Genomic DNA, 24,504 nt, shown 5'->3' with positions numbered 1-24,504 from the left:
CCCAGACATTTGTACAGAACAGCTGAGACAAATGTGCCATTTGGCAATTTGTATTATCACATTAAAAACTTACTTTTTAAAAAGTTTCTGTTACCCAACACAATATAAATATAGGGAAATTCTATTCTACCGCAACAGACTACTTGGCATCTCATCTTCTGTTGACTCTCAAGTTATTAATCGGGATTCTCTGCATCACCCACCTTGAGTGAAGGCTCTTTTGCGCAGAAGGCTTAAACTTCTTAACTGCTTATACAAAAATAGAAAGCTATGAAACATATTGCCTCTGCAGATTTATTCAATACTGCTCAGACTCAGCAGCCTGGATTGTGCATTATTTACAAGTTTTATGTCACCTTGCTTTGAGGAAGGTTATAGTGACTATTGAAGAAAGATGGGTGGTCAAAGTAGGGTTCGATATGAAAGGGAACGTAACTGGAAGCCCAAGGCCGCTCCTCACAGGCACGTTTCTTATTTGCTTAGAAGGTAAGTGTAAGGTGTGCTTTTCAACAAGGACACACCACCACTGACGAACGACAAAAAGGAGGTGTGTCATTCAATAGCCCACGTTCTTCTTCCCAGTGATAAAGGGCATGAACAACAGAGCAGTATTTTCATTATGCCACCCAGAAGAACCTTTTCCATATTTGAGCGAAAGACTTATCAACTCCACCATTAAATAAACAGATTTGGTTTAAGTTGGTCTCCATGGGCAAGCGGCACAAGTGAAACTTGTCTGTCTCATCCAAGGACAGTGTGCTAAGGGTCACTTCGACGTGCGTGCAAGAGAGTGACATTTTAAGACAAGAGCTGTAAGTTCCTCTACTTCTGAGCAAATGTAAAAGTGTGTCTGGATCCTATGTTATGCTATATTTTCCTTGGGTGCAGGATGAACTATTTGTCCGCCTTCTAATACTGTGACACTGCGCAGGTTGTTCCATGTAGGACGGCAAGAGATACACGCTTCTTGGCTATTACGAAGCTGCAGTATAAGGGCAACTTCACAGACAAATCATTTTTATTTTCAAAATCTTTCATCCTTACTGACATCTGTCAGATAGCTCTGTTCGCATATCATTTTGGCACTTCGCATGTCCCCTCCTCATTTTTCCATCTAGCCAGACTGCTCTCCCTATTCCAGCCAAAGCTCCCGCAGCGTAGTCCCCACGGCAAAGTGGGAAGGTATCATTCCAAAGCCCGAGGGGCCTTCATCGCGCCCATTGCACAGTGCAAATGTGAGGGCTGCAAGCTCAGGGCATCACATGCTGCTGCAGTGCAGCCTCCACTCCCTTCGTTGTAATAGGGCTTTGCAAGTTCCCATGTGAATCCAAATGAAATAAACGGTGGGCACGGGGAAGCAGTACTTATGCTTAGCTCTTTTTTTTTTTTTTTTTAAGAGATCCAGGTTAGGTACACCGGTGTATAAACCAGCAGTATGTTCAAGGCCAAATAGCTCTTGAGTGGAACAACTAGTTACTTTCTAAGTATTTTTGATAGAATCATTTCAGAGCTGGATATGCGCACCAAAGCCCCAATTCCACCTTGTGCTGGAGGGCAGGAAGGCCGAAGAATTCGCTTATCTAGTTTCACAGCTCCATTATTCCACGCAAATTAGTGGGTTACTTTCTGTTGGAGCCATCTCCAGTAACCCTTATTAAACCTACTTTAATTTAGTCTTAAACTCTGCAGTTACACAGCCTGCAATGCAGGTATAATAACCGGAAAATCGACATATATGGAAAGGAACTGCCTTCCTGCAACTGACCCAGCCCGCCAAATGCTGCTAGAGAAAAATGTGAATTGCCAGTAGTTGGACAGCTGAAAGAAAGCAAGTTTTAAAACTAGCCTGGAAACAAAATCTTTGAAGAGTAATTCAGTCGCACGGCTTGGAAGATTCTCCTCCTTCCCTTCTCCCCTAATGGCACCTCTGGATTTCTCACACACAGAAGCTGGCACCCATGCCAGTGATCACTGCGACTCTTTCAGGCACTATCAAATCAGCCTTAGTGTGGCTCCCAACCAACAGCACTACCTGGGAATCCTCTTATAACTGGAGGGTCATCAAGATCTTCACAAAAGATCAATATATTCATACCCAAAGTCAATTAGAGAAAAAATAATAATAATCTCTTCCTAGAAGGGAAGCCACCACATCCATCCCAAGTGGCATCAGGGACTGTCCATCTTCAGGATCCTTTCAGGAGATTCTACCCAATTCAGTTTGAAATGGAATTAGGCAGTTGTCTTTCCGAGGTCAAGCCTGTTCAGAACGCAGGAACAGGGGTGCTGGGCTGGCTGCCCCTGAGCTGTTCCTGGGAGGCCTTTCCTTGCTCTGCCCTCTTGGCCCAGCCTGGTCCTGAAGCAGCTGTGTCAGTCTTCTTCAGCTGTCTTGAACATGAGGATGGCATTGTATATTTTCAGTGCAGGCCCCAGTTTGATGCTAAGAATTTTAACAATGTCTGACTGGTTCAAGAGAAGGAAAGCTTCACCATCAATCTGCTGGTGGATGGAAACAGAAAAACTAAGTCAGTGAGACGGCTGCCACAATCCAGCTTCTGTGCACAAAGTAAAGTAGCTTTCCCTAACCCAAAGTTTTCTAGATGTTGGACTACAACCCCCAGCATTCCTAGATAGCCATGCTGGGTGCTGGGCACTGTAATCTACCTCTGAAAGGCACCATGTTGGTGATGGCCATAATAAAGGAAAGTAACTGAAACTGATAATTAATAGCCCAGTTAGTAACATTGTTGGTGGTATATCCTTTTCCTAAAAAACATTCTTCAGCACAGGCATCCCAGGTTACAGGTGACTTCCAATTCCTGAGAATGTCCTTAAGTTCAGTCAGATAACATACAGAAAAAGCATCTAACATACTTAAGAAACACTTCCATATGCACTAGAGTGTCTTAAACAAAATACAGCGGTTTAATAATGATGATACGGTAATGATAAAGTACCTACAGGTACTGAAGAGAGAGAAAATCTGCATGTATGTGTACAGGTATAAGGTACCATTCAGATAGATAAAGAGAGCAAAAATGGTAAAAAGATTATTAAAGATCGACACTTCTTGAGAGAACTCCAAGCTGAACTTTAACTGGATGAGGATGGGACTGGTGTTGGAGCGGCTGGACTGGTGCTCTGGAGGGACAAGTTGGATAGCGCTGCTTGGGGGGCAGGTGTTGCCACCGGAGTTGTTTTCTAGTTCTGACTCTGCAGATCACTGGCTTTTCCCTCTTCCTCCTTTCCCGTCGTTCCTTCCTATTCTTCCCTTCCTCCTTCTCCTCACCACCTGGTGCGCATTCTGACTTCGCAGCTCACCTGGCGCCCACCTGCCACTCAAAGATGAGGTGGGATTTCCAGGTGTGTGTGTTCGTAAGTATGTGTTGTTCAGCAACCGGGCGTTCATGACCTGGGGACTGCCCCTATGCCTCATCCCTTTGCTGGCCACTCCTGTCTTTTCCAGAGGACACGGTTACAAACTCTGCGCTCTGAAGGGAACCTTCTATTTCAAAACATTATCCGTAATGATGGGCAGGGGCCAGAGCTCAGCAAGAGATCACATGCCCTCAATACAGAAGGACCCAGGTCCCATACCTGGCAGCACCAGCCAAACGGATCTCCAGATCCCAAAGAGCCGCCAGCCGCCAGAGGAGACAGTGCTCAGCCGGATGGACTGACCGTCATCCCAGCAGGAGGCCACTTCATACACTCCTCTGCGGCTCAAGGAGTCCTACCTCCATCGCCCACGCCCTGCTCGCTGCTTCCATGATTAGCCTTGGAAAGAGTCGGTGAAGAGGAATGCAGCAGGCTGTAGGCGTGACCGGATATCGAAGTCCTGTTGTTTTATTCTTCACCCCCTATGCATATTTATTTTCATACGGAGAAGATTTATTGCTTACAGTGAACTACTGATTGCCTCGTGATACCGCTACTTCCCTTTGCCAGCGAGTTGTGCTGTGGTTATCTTACGAATACTGCAGAAACAAGCTGTTTGTTTCTTAGCCAAAGCTACAATTCTGACATACATTTGTATGACTTGTAACAGTGTAAGTACAGCAGGATAACCTCTTCACACGCTTTCCTTTAACACCCAAGTTGGTAACAATTACACAACCAATTTAAAAGCTGATGTTATGTGATTGGGTTGGGTTGAGCCAGGCCAAGTTGTTGGCTCAAGTTTCCATCAGTATATGGAAATTCATTCTGTAAGAACTTATATAAATATTAATAAAATACCCCTATGATCATTGTTCAATATAGACATGCAGTGGCAATCTACTGCAGCTGAAGGTCAAGAGCTTAATGCCCCCAGAATGATAGCTTATGCAAATGTATTTAAAGAGGATTATCTCTTTGCCTGGATCGATGAAGGGGTTCTGGTGTGCATTTAAGAGCTGGAAGCTGGCAAACAGTTAAGTAGGATGCTCCTTTCACTAGTCAGGGCAGCTGGGCAGCAAAGGTCCTAATCTAGAAGTCCAAGCTTTTGTGTCATTAACCTTCAGTAAGTCTCCAAATCCTTCTGTCTCTTGGTTTCTAGAACAGGTGAGAGGGTACAGAAAGATCTTTCCAAGAGGGCTGCGAAACACTAAGCTGTTCTTTACTTTTTAAAGAACTCAAAGCGGCTGCATCCTCTTCCTGCTGTTTTTCATCTTACCCCCACAACAACAACCCTGTGAGGTAGGTTGGGCTGAGAGTCTGGGACTGGCTCAAAGTCAACCAGTTGGCTCTATGGCCGAGCGGGGACTTGAACCCGGATCGCCTGAGTCCCAGTCCCACACCTGAACCACTACACCACACTGGCTCGCAATGTGGACAAACAGTGCTCCTCTGGAACATTAGATCTGCGCAAAATATATGTATGCAAATATTTGCACATACTGCACATCCCACACTATGGGTGGAACAGTAACAGTCACGACAGACACTGAACCCTGAGTGTTTCGGGGTCTGATTGCCACTGGGCTCTCAAAGATGCTGGCGCTGCAGTTTACCTGCAACGCACATCTAGAACTGTGCTTTATTCTGCTGCACCAGGTTCCGGCTAAACATCAGGAAGACCTTCCTGTCTGATAGAGTGCTATGGCAATGGCGCCATGATCAGGGGGGTTGTAGGCTCTCCCACACTGGAGGCATTCTGGGTGCAACTGGACAGCCCTCTGAGAGGGATGGTTTAACTGGGAGTCCAGCACTGAGCAGGGGCTGGCCTCTCTGGCCCCTCCCCACTCCACTATTCATGATTCTAAATGTTGTAAATGTTAAGGACTAGGGCCATAAAGCATGCAATTCCTAAAACATTTTATTACTGAGTTCTTTCTACTGAAAGAATTTTACAGAATGTCAGTAAAAGCCTTATGGGAAGCTGATTCTTGCTTTGCACCACGAAAAGCTAAGTAAGTCAAGAGCATTTCTCCAGTCCTACCCAACGTACAGTATAACTGCTGTAGTATTTTTAGGCCACTTAAAAATAACCCATTCCTTAAATATAGCCTGGCCCATTCCCATGGACTTCTTGAAGATAATAACATTATGATAAGTGTTCTTTTTATAATGGCCTAGTGCAGGTTGCGAAGGAAAGAGCACTGAAGTTACATATCAACAGAAAAAAGATGTTATAATTCGTGGTCATACATGACCCTCCATGGCACTTAAGGCATGGAAAAATTTACTAGTGGAATTTTTTTTCTTGTTCACTTTGTAAACACACTGAATAGTTTTCTTCTGCTTCCACAGATGGTAATAATTGCTGAGAAGTTAAATTGGGTTTTATGGACTATGTTCACCATAGTAATTCTTGGTAATGATCAAACTTTAGTAGGAAGGCAGGGAAGAAATGTGCATACAAGATGAAAACCTCACATTTCCCAGGGAACGGGCTCAGTCTATCAAATATACTTTCTTCTGAAGAGGGAAAGACGGAGGACAGCTTGGATCGTGGCTTGCTTGAAGGAAAACACTGTGAAGTGGCCATTCGTTTGTATGTTTAAATTTTTAAATATTAAGCAGGAATGAAACTGTTCCAAGAGTGACTTGTAAGGGGTCACATCAATGCCTAGTACTGCAACGAATATGATGGTTTAGGTAATACTTAACTATATGTCTGTGTAACCTGTCTATGTATATATGTGAAACCTATAGGTACACTTATGGATTTTAAATGTGGTTTTACAGAGCAGGAGGAACATGTGATTTACTGGTGATGGACTCATAAAAGAGAAGGTGAACTACAAAAGTATGAGAGTGTTCGAGTGAAGGGAGGTGTATAGCAGGAGGCCACGTTGAATTCCATAGGTACTGGAAAGGATCACCTGATAAGAGTGATTTGAGCACCGGTGAAGTAATATGGATCCTACTGGAAGATGCAGAGTGAATAAAATGTTAATGAATCAACTTCGTAGCTTTTGAAGGCCAGCTCTACATGGATAAGGAATACTAACTTAGTTTTTTACTTGTTCCTTATAATGTTGAAACATTATAAAAGCTCCCACTTTGAAAAGTGTTTGGATGGCCCAGTAGAATAATTCATTTTTACCTCTTCCACCTCTCAAATGCAAATCAATCAAAACGGTTGAGGGAATCCGGTATGCTACACCAACTAGCTAGGATAAAGATTAAATATTACCCAAAGTAATATTCATATTAATAGAGCAATATTCCATACAAGGCAGGTTGCATATATTCTGTGACTCCGCATGAGTCACAAAGAGAAAAAGAGACAGAGAACAGCTTCCTGCGAATCTCCATTTTCATTTTTTAAAAGAAGTGAAACAAGTTTCTAAACCTTATTCTTCAAAGATAGGTTTAGAGGTTTACAGGCAATGGATCATAAAATTTCTGAAGTTCATCTGGTAGCTAAATAAGATTTCCAATGGTCAGGAGCAGGACCTCAATGCTCTATACAATATCTCCCTCCAATGGAATGAACGCAGAACTGTACCAAGAACAAGAGTATGCTAACCTGCTCAGAAGGCATAATGGGACTTCCCTTGGAGCTGAATGCAGCTTACGTTTCTGCGTGGTTTCGAATGTTTGTTTTGCACTCACTCTAAAGGCCACCCTTGCATCCCACAGGAACAGACAGTAAGGAGCTGTAGCCTGCTGTTAGCATTACACAGAAAGGATCCACTTACCTCTTGCCGGAAGAGTGCCGCCTGATCCTTGCAACCAGGTAGACGCTGAACAAAGCCAACCACCTAAACAATGCATTACAGAAAAATCAAAGAGGCAATCAGCAACCCATCAAGGAAAACAGTGTCTAAAGAAAACAAATGTGTCCTTCTACTTAGACAACAGTTTTTACACATTTGAACAAAATATCCTCAATGTAAGGTTCTTCTTTCCTTGTGGTAGGTAGTACTTTACGATAGCAACTGTAAATACCTACTTTTTCACTGACACAAAGTTTGAAAGAGGCATGTGTAGCTTTACTGCAAGACAGGTGAGAAGCAAGAACTGTAGCATTGAAGAAAAGGAGGCCTTGGCAAGGCCAGCTCAAACTATGCAAGGTGTTTGACTGCTACTTTGGGGCTGTACACAGTCCAACAGCGATACTTCTGGGTCCCTTGCTTGGTCACAGGAAATGTTGGGGGCACTTGTCTTGGGTTGTAAGTGCTTGTAGTAATGACAATTCAGGCTGGCTGTGGGACAACGAGGTATATAGCAAGGAGGGGTTTAGAAAGAATACATTTGAGCCTGAGAAGCAACTAAGCCAGGACTAACTGGCCTCGTCTACACATGCAGAATGAGGTAGGAGCGCTGAATGTATCATTTCAATTTGCAGATGGAAGGTATATGGCCCTTTTGAATGCTCCCCCATGCAAAACAAAAAACTCCATGTAAATAACATAAATATATACCATTCAAGGAAGAAAGCTTTTAACTCGATATCCAATTTGGTTTGCTAGTTTTCCACCTGCAGGGAGCATTCTACATTTTATTTATTTATTTTTCAATTTATATCCTGCCTTTTTCCTACAAAGGGCTCAAGGCAGCTTACATCATTCTCCTCCTCCATCTTATCCCCACAACAACAACCCTGTGAGGTATGTCAGGCTGAGAGTCTGCGACTGGCCCAGAGTCACCCAGTTGGCTCCATGGCTGAGCGGGGACTCGAACCCAGATCGCCTGAGTCCCAGTCCCGTGCTCTAATCCACTGCACCACACTGGCTCTCCATGCTCTACATGGGGCATATCTAAACAAGTGTTCATGAACAGGGGTGGTGGGGAGTTCCTCTCCTGAAGAAGCCACCATCTCTGGATTTCCAGCTTTTATTAGAAACTGAATCAAGTCTCTACCCCTTGTACAACTCAAGACAGGAGGCAAAAATGCGATTCTGCCAATTCGTTTTGTGAGAAATTGGCCTGCTTCCATTTTTCCATTATAGCTAATTAAAGAATAGGTGATTGATACACCTATTGTCTGGCAAAGGGGCCTCCTGGTTAATATTAAGCCATTTTAATGAAAAAGTAATTGCTACTTCACAGAAAACAATCCACAAACCCAGGACTGTAGTGCAGCTGTGATCAGGCAGTATTGTGACTGTCCAAAAATGAAAAGGCAGCAGCAAAGAACTTCCATGATCTTTCAAACAGTTGTAGGAAAAAATATGATTTCCCCCTGAGTTTGTTAACATTAAAAGAGATTGCAGCTTGCCCATAAAGTTAAATCCATCAATAATGCATCAGTACTGCAAGAGTAAGGCTCCAGCTAAGAGAATACTCCCTTCAGGGGAATACAGTGGACTGATCCTTGGGGGGGGGGCGGGGGGGAATGCACCACGGCAGGGGCATGCTTAGGTGTGCCAGTGGGAATGGCACCACTCAGATGGGGAGAGGGGGAAATATCCAACTCTGACAGATGTGCATGTCTGCTTCAGTGTCCTGCTGTGTCAAAATTCAGGCATCCCGACCTGTGCACAGCCATGTCCGCCCCTAGCGGCACGTATCATAGGTGCGGGGGACATGTGGCCCACCAGACGCTCTGGGACTGTAGCTCCCAACGTTGCTCATCACTGGCTATGTCAGTCTGGCCTGCAGGAGCTGCAGTCCAGCAACACACACACCTTCCAGTCTGCAAAGACCTCAAATACCAAGTCTGAGAACGCCCTCTAGAAATACTGCCAGGCAGAGGAGACAGACGGATCAGTGGTCTGCCTCGGGGACCGTGTTCAATCAAACATGCAAAACTGAGGTGTAGCGGCAAATGAACCAGTGCCTGAATATCAAGGCGAGCGACCGGGTCGTGGGCGACCAGAGGCAAGATCAACAGAGGCACCAAGACCAGGGCAAAGGAATTGCAAGCAAGACAAAAGCCCAATGGAAAGTCCAAAACATAGTCATGGTGCAGCCGAGGCTACAAACCAGAGGAATCCGTGAGGACAGGACAAGGACATGGTCAGGAAGGAGCCGAGGGTTGAGAACCAGGAGGACAAGCAGAGGTGCAGGCAGCTTGGACAGGTTCACGGGGCAGGAGATGCAGCACAGCAGGATACCCGAGACAGCACGAGCCAGATGCGGCAAAGGCCAGGCAAGAGGCAGGACCGGAACCAAGAAGCCCTGCATTACTGAGGCAACATGGAGGCAGGACAGGCCAGGCAAGAGGCAGGCGCAACAGCAAGCAACTCAACCTGTGCTGCTGAGGCAACCTGGCCAGGCAGGAGACACAGCAGAAAGGCCGGGTAGGATGCAGGCATGGCAGCAAGCAGGGGCACCCAAGGCAGTCACCAGGAGCAGGTGCTGGACAGACAGGAGGAGCTAAGTTGCTGAGGCCAGCTCTTGGGCAGCTCTTCCTCCAGGAGTCCTGGCTGGGGCTTGCCAATAGACCGAGAGTTTCAGCAGGGCCTGGGACTGATTCTGCAAATTTTGGGGTGGTTGCTCTGGTTCTGGCCATCAGAGCAGCCCAGATCCTGAAACCAAGGTTCCCAGATCCTGAAACCAAGATGATCTGCTCTTCAGTGCAATTGTTAGGAGCTCAGAGATATGTTCCTTTCTTTAACTAACCACAGCTTAGCATTACAGAGTCTTGCAGAAGCTGTTCATCATCTTTTAACGTTCCCCCATTTCATTGTGTTATAACCTGGAACTTCAGTTTATTTTTCTTTCTTTAACTTGATGCCACAATTAAAAAAAAAAATCTTGTATCTTCACAGTTTTGAGCTTCATGTGTATATCAAGTCATAACAATGACAAGTCTAGTCAACTTCCTGGTTGTAACACAACAAAACAGCGAGAAATCAAAGGTGTGAATATTTCAGTGAGAGCCTATGCAGCTCAGTCTAGACAAATTGTAGTTAGTTTTGAGTAACTTTCCCCAGCCCAGTGCCCTCTAGATGCATTGGAGGACAATTCTCATTATCCCCGGTCAGCATGGCCACTGTATTTTATGACACTGGCTTGTTTTAATAAGTTAAGGTTGAGTTTGAGTTCAGACGGAATGCTAAGTGATTGTTAACTGAAAATGGAAGCGAAAGCATTTGCTCTCCCGCTCCTGGCCATGACAGGCTGTGGGAGATGCACAATATCATCTTGGTCGTGTAATGCTAAACCAGAATTGACCATTATGTCCAAAAGGAGCCAGCAGAAGATGGAATTATATGCTCCTGAGGATGACAACAACGATGACGACAGAAGCAGCAGCAGACTCTTGTTTTTCTGCCAGTCACATAAAACTTCACTCAAAAAATTTTGCAACGCCAGCCTCATGATGTTGACATCAGATTATCAATCCTTTTCAAACTGTCAAGCATAAAACCATTTTATGAATACAAAACCTCTCTCAAAACAGCATAACCACTTAAAATTGTACACAGTCTAAGTTTCCAAAACAGGGCTAAGTGACAGCCCGAATTCAATCCACTCACACAGCCACTCTCGGGAACTCAAGCAGAATCACGCCTGTCTCAGTCTGCACCGTGGCATTTCTGACTCCAGAAACAATTAATGCAAAAGCTGATGTGTAGCACACAACCACAGATATGCTGTGTCACGCAACCCCTTGACTGTGGAGGAAACGACCTGCCTTGCACAATGTATGATTTGACTGTGAAATCACAGCCATGGCAGAATCAGTCCCTCCGTAAGAAATCCTGCCACACTGTGAGGATGTTTGGTGACACAGCCAGGCAGGACAACTGCAAGGTAAAGTGAGTCAGCAGCAGAAGCACGCACGGAAAAGGCTCTTGCCGGGAGAGGCCCCAAAGGGGGCTGCTGGTAAAGGTGGTGCGGCTGCACAGAGGGATGGATGCACATCTCTCTGTTCCACGACTTGAGCCAAACTACAGGCTGAGCTGCTCCCGCCCCCAGACTGAGCCACAGCAGTGAGAGAGAAGCATCACTACCGCGGAGTTAAAATTATTTGCAATTAGACAGGAAAAAGCCGGTAGTGCAACTTACCTCTTCCACACTCCATTTGGCCACATTCTTGGCAGTGAGGCCTGAGACCTCTGGCAGCAGCTTGCAGTGTTGTTCCCAGCAGAGATGAAGGCGATGGGTAGGGTTTGTGGAGAGAGAAGGCATGAAGACAGACTGGTGGAGGGCCTGCTGCAGAGCAAATGCTGTGTCTGGGGAGGAGGGGGATGAAAAAGAAGACAGATGACTCAGCCCTTGGTCAGGTGCAGTTTGGAAGTGCAGGCAGTTTATTCCCTGGACTGCCTCTGCTCAGAGCATCCCTCCCAGAAAAGGTACAGAAGAAAGCCCTGTGTTGTTATAACTGGTCTTGGGGAAGAGATGTCCCAATGCTAATATATATATAGGAGGAGTTGCCAGCATCCTATGGCTAGGGAGGAGGTGGCTGGGTAACTGCATCTTCGGGTGGAAATTAATGGCACCATTCCAGCTTACAGTCTGTTTCCCAGCTCACTAAGAGCACTCTGCATGCCAGATAACGACAGACACTGGCCCCCACCCAGGAGAAAAGACTCCAAGGTCAGGAAGGCCGGCAGCTTCTTCCAGATGTTTGTATCTGCTGCCATTTGTCAAACAACTGAGGCATTAAGAAAAAGAAAACATCTCTTTGCATCCCATCTCTGCCCCCTCGACATATACTGGATCATTTGGTTATTGCTGTGTCATGGTGCAGTCAGAAGCTGTTGCTGGCTATCTAGAACTGGACCCGCTGATCAATATAGCATAGCAAAATGCCTTAGGTTAACAACATGGGCTAATATTGTTTGCTGCGCCCCTGCTCCACCAGGACACACAGACAAAAAGAAGGTGATCTCTAAACATGGGGACCTTTCTAGTTATGATCACAGGAAAGGCCTCTAGCGACACCTAGTGCATAAAAGGAAGAACGAGACTTTACTGCTTGCAGGAGGGCAAGGAATGAACAACCGGAGAAATACACAAGTTCATTCCTAGTTCCCCTACTTCAATAATGACGCAGGGTTACTCAAGAGTAACCCTAATATCTACACACATCTGAACTGGGAAATAAGCCTTCAGAGACAAGTGAACTGATTCTTCAGTTTGCTGCACTTAACATATGTTACATAATTTAAATACAAACCTGAGATCTTCCAACAGAAAGCAACAACCAATGTTTTAACAAGGCGTATTTTATACTGTATTTTTAAGGTGCTGTTGTAAACCACCCAGAGAACTTCAGCTACTGGCCAATACAGAAAATAAATAAATATCTCAGCATGCTTATGGGGCAAGAACATGATTTATAGGAGCTATGTCAAAAAATCTCAAAGTGTGATCTCAATAAGGAACATTAATCTGAAGCCAGCGGATTGATGATCAGTGGCCTCCAGAAGCAAGAGATCTCCAGGAGAATTTAAGGTATTGTCAAGGGAGAAGGTGTGTGGCCTTATTATATCTTAGAAAGGCTGCATCAGGTTGCTCTTCAGGGTGATTGGAGCCCCAAAGAGGGCCTTTCGAAGGGTAGAGTTGCATTGCAACATTTTGTAGTGGATCCCATTTGTCTTACTAAACACAAACATGTAGGATTTTTCTGAATTAAACAGATCGATTGCAGACCTGAAGACAACTTTCTCTGGGAATCACAACTGATATACTAATGGTCAGCAGAAACAGAAAGAACATTCACTTTCAAATGGATCTCCAGAAAGTAATCTGATCTCGATACAATAACCTAAAATTCATTTTTATTTATGTAGAGGACTTCTATGCTACCCCATTCGCCGAAGCCTTGGGGTGGCTCACAATCATTTTGATGTTACTGTAAGAGGAGAGAAAAGAAATCTAAACTGCAGCTAACATACCTATGAGTAGGTTTTAGCTTATCACAGAAAAACCCAATTCAGCACATGCTCAAAAACACAAAGCTAAGAAATCTACATTTCAGTTAGGACAAACATAAATCAACTAACCTCTTTCAACAGCATCCTGCTTCACTAGCTGAAGCTTTATATAGCTATGTGAACAACCATTCCTGAAAAGCATAAATTTGGGTGTTATGGAAACTAAGTACACATGAGAGAAAAAATTGCTTCTCCAAAGAGAATTTTAGTCATGAAGTAGAATCATTATTTTTAAAAATGAGGATCAGGGTATCTTAAAGACTAACAGATTTATTGTGGCATAAGTGTCTGTGTAATACAGCTACTTGCTTGTATTTATCCAGTATTTGATGAAGTGGGGCTTATCAGCCAAAAAACTAATGCCGCAATGCATGTATTAGTCTTTAAGAAGGCATGAGACTCTAAACTGTGCACTGCAACAGCTTCACTTATGTAATACCCCTGAAACCAAAAAGGTGAGATTCGGTTTCAGTTTGGGGTCCTAAGTTCAGGATCATGCAAGTTAAGACAGTAAATTTAAAAGAAATTATCTGGGGATAGATTCCACAAATTTGAACTGTTCTTCAACCCATTCAGATATAACACATTGAAAAAAACAATCCTGCAGCTCCTAAATATCTGAGGGGACACAGGATGCTGGGGATTTCCCCCCACCACCAAGCAGCAGTCGCTGCAGAAAGCTCCACAGTGGTTCTTCCCCTAAGGTTGGAGCTTGGACTCTGGAAGAAGAAAGCGGGGAAGCCATGAGTGGGCTGAGGGAATGGATAAGCTGGATTCACAAGCCTCTCTGTTCCTGTCCTCATCCAGAGGAAAGTGGGTGAGCTAGAGGACAGAAAGGCTAAAAAAAAAAAAGCTTCTGTCCTTCTTCCCAACCCTGCAAAGCTTTGGATGGAGAACTCCAAGATGGAAGCACTCCATCATCCTGTACCTGTCCTATAGGAGTTCATCCTTCATGAACTCCAAGAATTTAATTCTCGGTAATCATTGTCAAAGCTGTAATGGCCATCTATGCCCCCTGTTCTTTCTTTACTTTCAATTTAGCGACTGGAAGTGAGAAATAGTTTGACACACTGAACAGCTTGCTTACCCCTTTGCTCTGATTTTGGCAACAGCAGATGATTCCCCTTCAGTCCAGCACTTCTCCTGGCTGGTCTCTGACTGCTCAGACAGACTGTGTACACTGCTTCGCCCCGACCTCTCCCCGTCATGTGTGGATGACCTCCTACTAAAAAAATAATAATACCAGTATCCATACAGGCCACTTCCAAACATTCTCTCTCCCTTCTCTCTCCAACTCATCCCTCAGCCGTTCACCATCCCCCAGTTGCTCAGCGCTGTATTTCCTGCTGCCCGCCCAAGCCCCAACCATGCGACCCCCTGCCCGCCCCCGTACCACAGCTGCACCCCCTGCTGTTTTTCTTGGCCCCAAAGACACTGCACAGCCCTCACCCACACTGTCTTCCGCCCACCGCTGGGAACTTGACAGCTGCCTGAGGGAAGGAGTTTCTTTTTTCTTATTTCCGGGGCGGCTGGATATTCTCCAAAATGGAGTGCTGGCCCAGGCGCCGGCAACCTCGCTATCCTGATTTCCCCAGGGAACCTCTGGGGTAATTAAAGTAGTATGGTGGCTGGGGCAGGGGCTGCACTGTGGCAGCGTTCAGTGACTGTCATGCTCGGGAAGCCCAGGCTAAATCATTCATCCATTGGATTTATATCCTGCCTTTTTTTTTTTACAACAATCTCAAAGCAGTTTACATAATTCTCTTCTTACTCTGAATCTTCTCTCCACAACAACAACCCTGTGAGGTAGGTTGGGCTGAGAGTGTGTAAACTGGCCCAAGTCACCCAGTTGGCTCCATGGCTTAGTCTGACTCCCCTACCCTTAACCACTGCACCACACCGGCTCTCTCTCTTTTTATGTGCATTATAATATATTGACATTTTGCCAAACTTTAGAGCAGGTAAGAAAGAAAAGCAGGCAAGTGGAAAAATATACTGCAGCGTCACCACTAGCACAAATTAAATTGAATAAAGGAGCTGAAGGTTATTCAAGAGATCTAAAATGATACCTAGACTGTGGAGAGTCTTCCGGCAGGCCCACAAGTGAGGCAGAAGTCTCAGGCTTCTTGGGCCTTGGTACACTGGCACTGGGCGAAGGTTTTTCTCCACCGAGGCGATCTGGTAAGGAACTCTCGCGGTTGCGATTGATTTCAGAGTACGGGCAGCCAACTAACCTGCACCAAAAGCAGAAAAATATTTCCCCAAGAAAAATATTATGCAATCTAATCGTTCCAACTTTCTCCTCGGAGGGCTATACTAACTAAGCATGCGAGCATAATAGAGCAACTCTGCAGGGGCAATGAATGGCAGGGATGTGGGCTAAAGGCTTTGGGAAGCAAATCAAATGTTCAGCAGCCACAGGCTCAAACAGAAATTTTGCAGAGAGAGGCAGTTTCCAGGCAAAGAAGGAAGGAAGGAAGTCAGCTGCCAAAATGACTTTGCTGTTCAGTAACAGTGAGTACTGAATGAGCTTGGAGCAATGCAAAGGAAAGCAAATTCTTGCACGTAATTCAGCAAAAGGGGAAAGTAAAGAAAGCTAGCTAAACGCAGGGTGTACGGAGGGTCAACAAGAATAATTGAATGGAAGGGACTGGGCATTAAAAAGGAAGCAATAAAGCAGTCGGGGATATGAACTGGCCCATAACTGCAAGATAAATTCTAGCCATCATCTCTGGGAGGGTATTTGTTTTGCTACCTTCTTGAAAACCAAGAACAGGAGTTCCATTTCCATAAAGAGAGAATCCAAGATTCTCAAGGCCCATCTACATGTCAGATTAGCTGACACCACCTGCTCAGGCTATCATGGTCAAGGTACTACTGGTCCTAGAAGATCTGAATTGGTGAGCAGTTTTTATTTTCCTAGACCAATTCAAAATGCTGGTTTTGACTTCCGCAGTCTTGCCATTCTTTCCATATATTCCCATCTCCAATATTGGTAGAGATGAAATGTCTCTCCACCTAAAGTGTAGCAGGTAACTAAAATTTAGAACATTTGGTGGTGGTATGTCTACCATGGCACCCTGTGCTCAGACAGGTTCACTTAGAATGTTTCCTACTTGCTTTCAGGCGGCAGCTGAAAATCTTTTTTTTTTAAATTCAAAGAGCTTGTAATTTAATTTAACTCAGAAAGTTTTGCCATGGAACAGTACATAAATGGAACAGATATAGAAAATCAGTAATTCAGCACTACATACATGCACCATTTCAGGCATGTTTGCTCCACCACATAAAGAGCTTCCGGTGCCCTGAGCTACTACATGAAAGCCCGTTGACCTTCCCATGGGGAAACAATCTAATAGGCAACCCACCACCAGGACTCTGGAGTAGTCCAAAAGAGGGAGCAGCACCTTAGAGGCCTTTCAGAATCTAGCCACTTATAAGGAAGAGGCCATGTGTTTCCCTTTATAGTGAGGTGACAACTAAGTAGAAACCAAGATGCGAGGCAAGGAATCCATGTCAACTGTGCATCAAATTTCTCCACCTGGCCTTTGCGATATGCATCCCCAAGAAACTCACTCTTCAGCCCGCCATTTTATCTGCGAACATCCCACAACACCGCTTTGTTTCAGCCCATTTTAGAACGGCGCCAGAGAGAGTTGTGTATGCACACAACCAATAGCCTTAGTTCCTTGTCGCCAGAAAATGCGTCAAGCAACGTCACACACGCAAAGTCCTCACATTTGCAGGTACAAGGCCACACACAGCAAGGACTTGTTCCTGATTCACTGTTTGTTCTGACTGAGGACAAGCAGGGTGGGGAAAGGATGCATGTGCCTTTTCCATGTCAGGCAACCTCCTTGAAAGGTATGCGCTCATCCACATCCGCTGATGAACAACATGAAGATCTTCAACGCTCACGAGTGAATTAACAGCCTACCAAATATTTGAATACTCTAAAGACACAATCTTTCGCATATTTAGAAAAAACCAGCATACCTGGCTGGAGGGACACTGAGAAGAGGAGAACTTTTTTTCTGTCTAAACAAGTACAGAATTGTGCCCTAAGAGCACTGGTACACCCTAAATCTACAAAGAGCAGAAACACCTCCTTGCCTGAAAGAGAGAGTCCTGCCTTTGTCTCTCAGCTGACTCATTTAAAAATGTTTAAAATCTCATGGTGTTTATTGCAGGAGGAACAATTTAAGAATCGACTGCTTCTCTGCTAATAAACACTGGAATATTAAAACAAATAAAATAGCAAGGCCAGACAATTCCCCTCCTAAGACAGAGAGCTATTCTGAACTGTTTCAGCTCGCCAGGGTTTTTAGTCTTTCCCAAAGGACAGGGAAAGGTGAGAGATATTTTTCTGAGGCAGCTTTCTCTAACTGTTGGCACAGATGTGAGAGCAGACCTTGGGATTCTAAAAAAACAGAACCAGATTTTCCCCACGTTTCGATCAAACTTTTCTACAGTGCCAATATTAAGTGTGTTGGTGAAGCCAAGTAGAAGGCACAAGAGGGAGCTACAAGCCAGTGTTTTAGAGCTAAAACATTCATATTCACAACTCACCAAAGCTGCATAATTTCAAAAACAGGTGCTAGACAACTGATACACAAATCCCTTACAACCCAGTGGGAATTACTCCGTAATTCTGAGACTCACGTACGTGTAATGCGTTCCATATCTGGGTCCTCTAACATGACCTAATCCTTGGCAAGCAGGAGTAGGGCATGCCTGGCTTACTGCCCCTGATGGATCTGCAGTCCCTAGAAAAACAAAATTTGTTCAGCAGTACTCTTATTTCAAAGCCTTATTTCAGAAGTTAGGCATGGAAAGCAGACATCTGACTTCTCCTCTCACCTGGTGGAAGCTGTAAGGAATGTCCAGTTTTCGCACACCAGCCCATGGGATGAATGTCTGGACTATCCGCATCAACCCAGAAGTCAAAGATATTGTCCCATCCATCAAAATGTATCTAAACAAGAGGCAAGGCATATGGAAAAAAGAAAAATTGAGGGGGCAAGTAAACTTTCCTTGTTTACTTGCTAAGAGGCATTTAAACTTGCAGAATTCCTCAGGAACGAGGGCAAGGGCTAAAATATTTGATCGTGCTTATGAAGAAAAGTTGAGTGAAATGCGGCTGAATGAAACAAAGAATCCTAGTTGCATAGGACACCACAGGAAGATAGGAGGCTGCCTTATCCCAAAACTGTGACTTCATCTAGCTCGGCACTCTCTACACTGACTAGAGGCAGATCTCCAGGGTTTAAGACAGATATCTTTCCCAGCAACACTCAGAGATCTTGGGAACTGATCTTGGGATCTTCTGCTTTCTGAGTAGGTGTTTTGCCAGTGAGCTATGGCCCGCTGGCAACAGATACAGCCCACGCCCAAATTGTGGACCCATACATTCCTTCAAGAAAACAAGCTTGCAAAGATCCTGATGAACAACCATGTGGATATTTTAGGGAAAGTGCCTGGACAAGAACTTTCAGGGAAAGTTCCTGTGGATGAAACGTTATGACAGGGAATGCCCTCAGTGTCATCATTAACATGGCACTTCATGATCACTTAGCTCTGATCTATGCCCACATCTACACCTGAGTTAAAGTTGTAAAGATTGGTTGTTGCTGCCTTCAGTGCATTCATTTCTGAGCAGAGAACATGGCCTTCAAACCATATGGGCAAATTTGGGGGAATGTTACAGGCACAAGAAAAGCTAGTGATTTTCTGTGCTTTCCTGATTAAATAAAACTACCTCTGTCTTAAGATACTTAGAAACTGTCTCTGGAGCCAAAATGTGCTCCATCTGGTTAGGGTTAGGGTTGGGGTAAGCATGCTGGCTTCTGCACAGAACAATGCTAAGGACAACCCCACACCACATCCGAGCTTCAGCTTTCGGCTGGAAAGTGGAGCAAGAAACTCCCTTTTAGCCATTGTGCTTCATTTTGAAGGAACACTGTGAGATACAAGAGTTGACTTCTTGAGGAAGTTGCAGGGTCCTGGCAAGCACATTTTGGTTCCTGCCTCCTAACTGAGCAGACCAGAGGAAGTTGCCCCAGCGGGTCTAGGGACTCGGGGACACAAGCAGTCAAGCTCCCAGGAAGTGAGTGAACAAGGAGAGCAAAGAGGAGTTTAGCAGCAGAGTTCAGCAGGAGAAGTTCCTAACTTTTTTCCTTCCTTCTCCCCACAGGTTTTCCCCCTTTTTGTTTTCGCCTTTGAAACTCACTCCCATTTACTGTTGGTTTCGATATCAACTGAAAGTGTTGCCTTGAATTTCAACATACATATATCCATAATTCAAAACATACGACTTCAACTAGAAGCACCTTCTTGACAAAGATAAAGAATGGAATAACTGGGTATACACAGCTACTGAGAACTGTGCAGCTGTGTAGCCGATAGGATTATCAATGGTTATTATTTAAACTACAACAAAAGCCCACTGCAGACTCTTATAGGCTTGGAACAAGCAACGTGATGCTGTTGGTTTCCTGGCCCCTTCTTGCCTTCTGCCACAGCATCTTGCATTAGGTACACTCAGAGACAGATTACTGGTTTACGGATCGTCACGTTGACCCAGGTACTAACATTCTAAATCTAATCCTGCTAAATAAGAACTGAGCAAGCGACTAAAGAACACTGGGGAAAGCTCACGGCTGGCTCACCTGTTCTGTGAACTTACAGAGATTGTCAAACTTTCTAGATGACAAACCCCCATTTTATACAATAAGCTGAATGCCAAGTTAATGTGTTTATGTGCTTATTAAAGAATAGCAAGTAGCGACATTCAGCATAAAAATCTGAGCTTGGCCTGATGTTTAGCTTTCCTTTGCAAGTCACCCTCAAGGTATGAGAGTGCTAACATGGCAAATTTATGTTAGATTCATGCAGAGAAATTGCTCAAGGGGAAGAAAAATCAATTTGGCAAATGTCATTCCACTATAAGAGACATTACAATAGCATCCAGCAATACTGAGCAGAAGTCTTGCAATTCATACAGAGAGAGAAAGATCAACCTGCTATATTACTCCTGAAGGTGCTTGTTTTTCAGAAAGCTTAAATGTAATGCACTATGTTTCAGCTATCAGATCTCATTTTCATCTTTCCAGTCGGGAGTAATTTTAGAGCAACACTGTGACTTGTTTGAAAGGAGAACATACCTTGACACGATGGTCATCTTTATCGACTATCGTTGCCACTCTAATGAGCATGGGGTTTCTTTTATCTACAGCTTCTAGTTTCATGTTAGCTTGGAATCCATGAGCTGGGCGCTGTAAGATAATGTATAGTAAATGCAGGGAAACATTGCTGAGCATTAAAGGCCTGGCTTTGGTGTAATGCTAAACCATAGTTTAGGGTTTACAAAATGAATCTGCTCAAGTCGCCCACAGAGGAGCAGACTGGAAGCATCTGCTACTTATTTTAAACTAGCTACAGTTTATTGTGATGTTTGAACTGGGCCAAACTGTGGTTCGTTTAACTTATAGTTCAGAATATGGTATGAACTAACTACAGCTAGATGTAACAGCAAAACGTTGGTAATTTAATCCCAGAAGAGTTTCTGATCTTCTCCAGAAGAGGATAAGGAGACTGGCCTGTTCCTGTAATACAGGGTTGTGCAATTTGTGACGGGCAGGTCCCATCAGCCTGAGCTAGCATAGCCAACAGTGAGAGATCGATTAGAGTTATAGGCCAAAACATCAGGAGGACCACAGGTAGCCCACCTCTGTCGTAACACTAAATTATAGTTCAGCAGGCTAATACACATTCACAGACTCACACCCTTCCATTTCAAACTAACCTATCGACACCACCACCCAGCAAGTGTGTTTAGAATTGCTGCCTCACAAATTGCATTTTAACCAACCCAAGTTTGACTTTATAAAGGCAATCAGTATAATGCATTAAAATATGGTTTAGACAGGAAAATATGTTCCAGTCATACTGGCACTAGAGCAGAACAACATGCAAGTGATGAGGTATATTTTTGACAGTAATTTCCCATTCTGGTACATCTAAAGCCATTTACTGGCATTAGATTAATTCTGGTACTTTAAAGATTTTTTAAAAATCCATATCATTATCTAGAGCATGTTTTCTAATATGCCTTGCATCCAGTTATTTAACAACCATCTCCAGCACCACCTAAAACCCAGAGCTGTACAAAAGAGCATTTGATTTTCTGATTCACCAGTATAAAAACAGAAAGGTCATTGACCAACCAGTTTAAATGCTCTTGCAGGGGCTGGCTGAGAACCAGTTTCTTCCAAGTACTTCTCCCATGAGAATGTTTTGAAATCTTTGTATTCTGCAAAGAGATTCTGAAATAACTTAAGTCTTCCGGTACAATTACAAGACATAGAAAGTGCAGATCAACCAAATAATGCATGATTAGAGAAGTGAACATGCAACAGTTTAAATGAAAAACTAAACCACTTGCTTATCAATGTAAATTTGCACAGTGCAAGTTACAAGCATAGGCTTGGTTATCATAAAATACCAAAACATGGGTTATGTCATTACATCTGAACTGGCACATGAGGGCTTGTGGTTGCCCTCCAAACTAGAATGGCGACCATACATTGATCCTGGCTGGTAATTCTAGTTTAGATGGTAGGAAGAAGCTCAGAAGTCATTGTAAAGTGTGGTTTGCGCGAAAAGGAGTGATGTGCAGGGCTTGAGGAGGGGAGGAAGCATGCCTATTCTGATCAACTCTGTTAACCACAACTGCACTTAAGAAACTTTAGCTGAGCTTCTTCAAATGCTGCCCAACACTCCATAGGATCACAGCCTGCCTGCAAATGGGCGCTACTTCTGCGATGCTCTCCTTTCTGTTCCCCCGAGTTTACATAGCACCTTGAAACAGGAGACTTTCCAAACATTTTAACTGCGACAGAACATGGTGCCTTTACAACATACCAGCTGGTGTTGTTAGGGGAGTTCCAGTTTCTTGACAATAACCAACCGGTCGAATATACGGGCTACTAGCATCACACCTGTATCAAAATACAGAGAACTATTTATAACTGTGCAGATCTTGTCTGAAATGTCTTGAATGAATGAACATGATGATAAGCCCTCTAGCTATAATTTGTAAAGAATTTTTAATCTTTAATTTCTGAGAAGACACACTAAATCCGAGGTCTTTATTTGCTGAAGTCAACTCTGAGTTTCCAAGTCACAAAGTAGAACTTTTCTCCAATTTTGGAACTAGAGGTAGGTATATATTTCCTCTCTTTCTAGTAAATGATATGAAACTGTGCAATTGAAAGTAATAGGGTAAGAGGGATGTTCCATGATGATAGCCAATTGTTTAAAAACCAGTGGGTTATCAGAGCCAAGTGGAAGACAGCCGGGAGCACTTTGGAGTCTTACATCCAGCTTTCATGATCTCTAGGGAAAAAGTTCAAAGTGAGAAAAGGCCACAATGAACCAAAATAATTTACAATCATAGCAGGGAGTATGGAGGCAACCCAACCCTCCCATGGTGTCCCCTCAGATACCTGTGGGAGGACCGGGGTGGGGGCTATGACAGAAGCAATGCTTTTCTCTAGATTTTCAGAGAGAAAAGGAAACCTGCAAGATATCAACAGGTTTAAATGTCCTTAGGATCACCGCTTCAGAAAGTTAAGAAGTGAATAAGCCCTGAGGAACTTAAATACAGAATTGGAACCTGGCCAAATACTCATTGACTCCCAGTTAGTTTATATTGAGCACTTTCTGGGCAATGTCCACACCACAAAGCACTACACCAAAGCATTTCCCCCCGTTTTCTTACCAGTAATCATAACTTTCACCCCAGTTGTCAAAGTGAATTAGCAGCCGATTATCCAACATGTCTGCAATGGTTGCTACACACATCAAGGATGGATTCTTTTTGTCAACTGCTTCTAACTTCATTCCCATTCTAAACCCAGAAGGAGTAACTGGCTGAGGACAGGAGAAATTGGAAAAATATTGTATTAGTCAGATTATTCCAATTTCAGCTCCACTAATATCCTTCCTGGTTAAGCGAACAAAATAACCATTTTTTAAGTTCACCTTACAATGGAGGCTAAATTGAATAAATTGGTAAACTTAGCATTATCTACTCTGATTGGTAGCTGCTCTGTAGGGTCTTAGGAGCACATCTTTCCCAAATCCTGAAAGACCATTTCATTTCATTTATTTCATTTCTATACCACCCAATAGTCAAAATGCTCTGGGTGGTTCACTAATTTTGCAACCCATAGAGACACCATAATAAAAATGATATTAAAAATTAGCATACAGTATTTAAAAACAGTTTAAAATAGTTAAAGTACAGTTACAATAAGATACTGGGGCCTGATCACTGGTTTTAACTGGATATGATAGGGAAAGGGTCCATGATCTTCTGTGTCAAACAAGGTGTGCTTAACCAACCAGCTCCAGGTTACATCCAAAAATTCCTTTTCTTCTACATGATCCAGTATAACATTTAAGCCACAGAACATCAAAACTATTTTTAGATTTGGATCTAAATTCAGACTTCAATGAACATTCTACTATGGCAAAAGCAAGCGGAGGAAGATTGCCCAGTTTGAAACCTCAAGGCCCTGGGCTGATTCAGGTTTTTGAAACTTATCCATGCAGAGTGGCTCCACAGATGCAGTCACATGAAAGACGTCGGACCTGGCAGTTCCCCAGAAAGATTTACTGATTCTTGGCAGCAATTTATGGGTGATAAATGGGCTTCGGCGACCATTTTGTAATGGAAAATTCAGATGAAGCATTCTTGTATTCAGGGAGACGCTAGGTCTCCTTTCCCCCCTCCTTCTCCACAAGACTTCTGTGCATGGAAGAGCTACATATGGCCTTTTAATTTACTGAAATAATAGGATTTGACACCATGGACAAGGTGTTATGCAAATGAACAAAGAAGACCACTTGACAGAGTAGAATGAGAAATAAACCAAAGCTGTTAAAAAATGTGAAGTACAGATGGGAAACATGAATGTTTTTATTGGTATGAGCAGCCACATGCTTGAACCAGATGCATGTGTCAATAGATGTTTTTAAATCAGGAACTAAGCAAGTGCTGAGTCTCCTGGGGGGGAAAAGTAAGGAAAGGTGGGCAGGTGAATAGTCACAACTCAGACAAGTTGTTTCCTTGCTTGGTTAGTTGGCTGTTGTGTGCACACAACTCTCTATGCAAAATGTTATGTGAGAAACGAAATAGGTTTTCTATTTCAGATTTGCCTATTTCTTAGATATT

At 43.8% G+C, this 24,504-nt stretch overlaps 1 protein-coding gene across 5 annotated transcripts in view; it reads right to left on the bottom strand.

The window, feature by feature from the left end:
- Positions 1 to 964: 964 nt before the first annotated feature.
- The window catches only part of LOC123025795 (lethal(3)malignant brain tumor-like protein 3), a 60,219-nt gene continuing 36,679 nt past the window's right edge, over positions 965 to 24,504 (bottom strand). For 3 of the 5 annotated variants that reach the window (XM_044434814.1, XM_044434811.1, XM_044434815.1), the window contains 12 exons: positions 23,047 to 23,198; positions 22,188 to 22,264; positions 21,491 to 21,576; positions 20,429 to 20,539; positions 18,126 to 18,240; positions 17,932 to 18,031; positions 15,335 to 15,499; positions 14,353 to 14,490; positions 13,335 to 13,396; positions 11,392 to 11,558; positions 7,131 to 7,193; positions 965 to 2,499 (listed from right to left, as the gene is read on the bottom strand). In XM_044434814.1, coding sequence (XP_044290749.1) covers positions 2,371 to 2,499; positions 7,131 to 7,193; positions 11,392 to 11,558; positions 13,335 to 13,396; positions 14,353 to 14,490; positions 15,335 to 15,499; positions 17,932 to 18,031; positions 18,126 to 18,240; positions 20,429 to 20,539; positions 21,491 to 21,576; positions 22,188 to 22,264; positions 23,047 to 23,198 — 1,365 coding nt within the window. In that variant the 3' untranslated portion in view covers positions 965 to 2,370. The remainder of the gene's footprint in view (positions 2,500 to 7,130; positions 7,194 to 11,391; positions 11,559 to 13,334; positions 13,397 to 14,352; positions 14,491 to 15,334; positions 15,500 to 17,931; positions 18,032 to 18,125; positions 18,241 to 20,428; positions 20,540 to 21,490; positions 21,577 to 22,187; positions 22,265 to 23,046; positions 23,199 to 24,504) is intronic. The other 2 variants (XM_044434813.1, XM_044434812.1) reach the window with 2 other exon arrangements.

Source organism: Varanus komodoensis, unplaced genomic scaffold (genome assembly GCF_004798865.1).
Source record: "Varanus komodoensis strain SLA01 unplaced genomic scaffold, ASM479886v1 scaffold29_1, whole genome shotgun sequence".
Taxonomy (NCBI): domain Eukaryota; kingdom Metazoa; phylum Chordata; class Lepidosauria; order Squamata; family Varanidae; genus Varanus; species Varanus komodoensis.
Note: the sequence above shows the minus strand (reverse complement) of the source record. Positions and strands in the feature narration are given on the sequence as shown.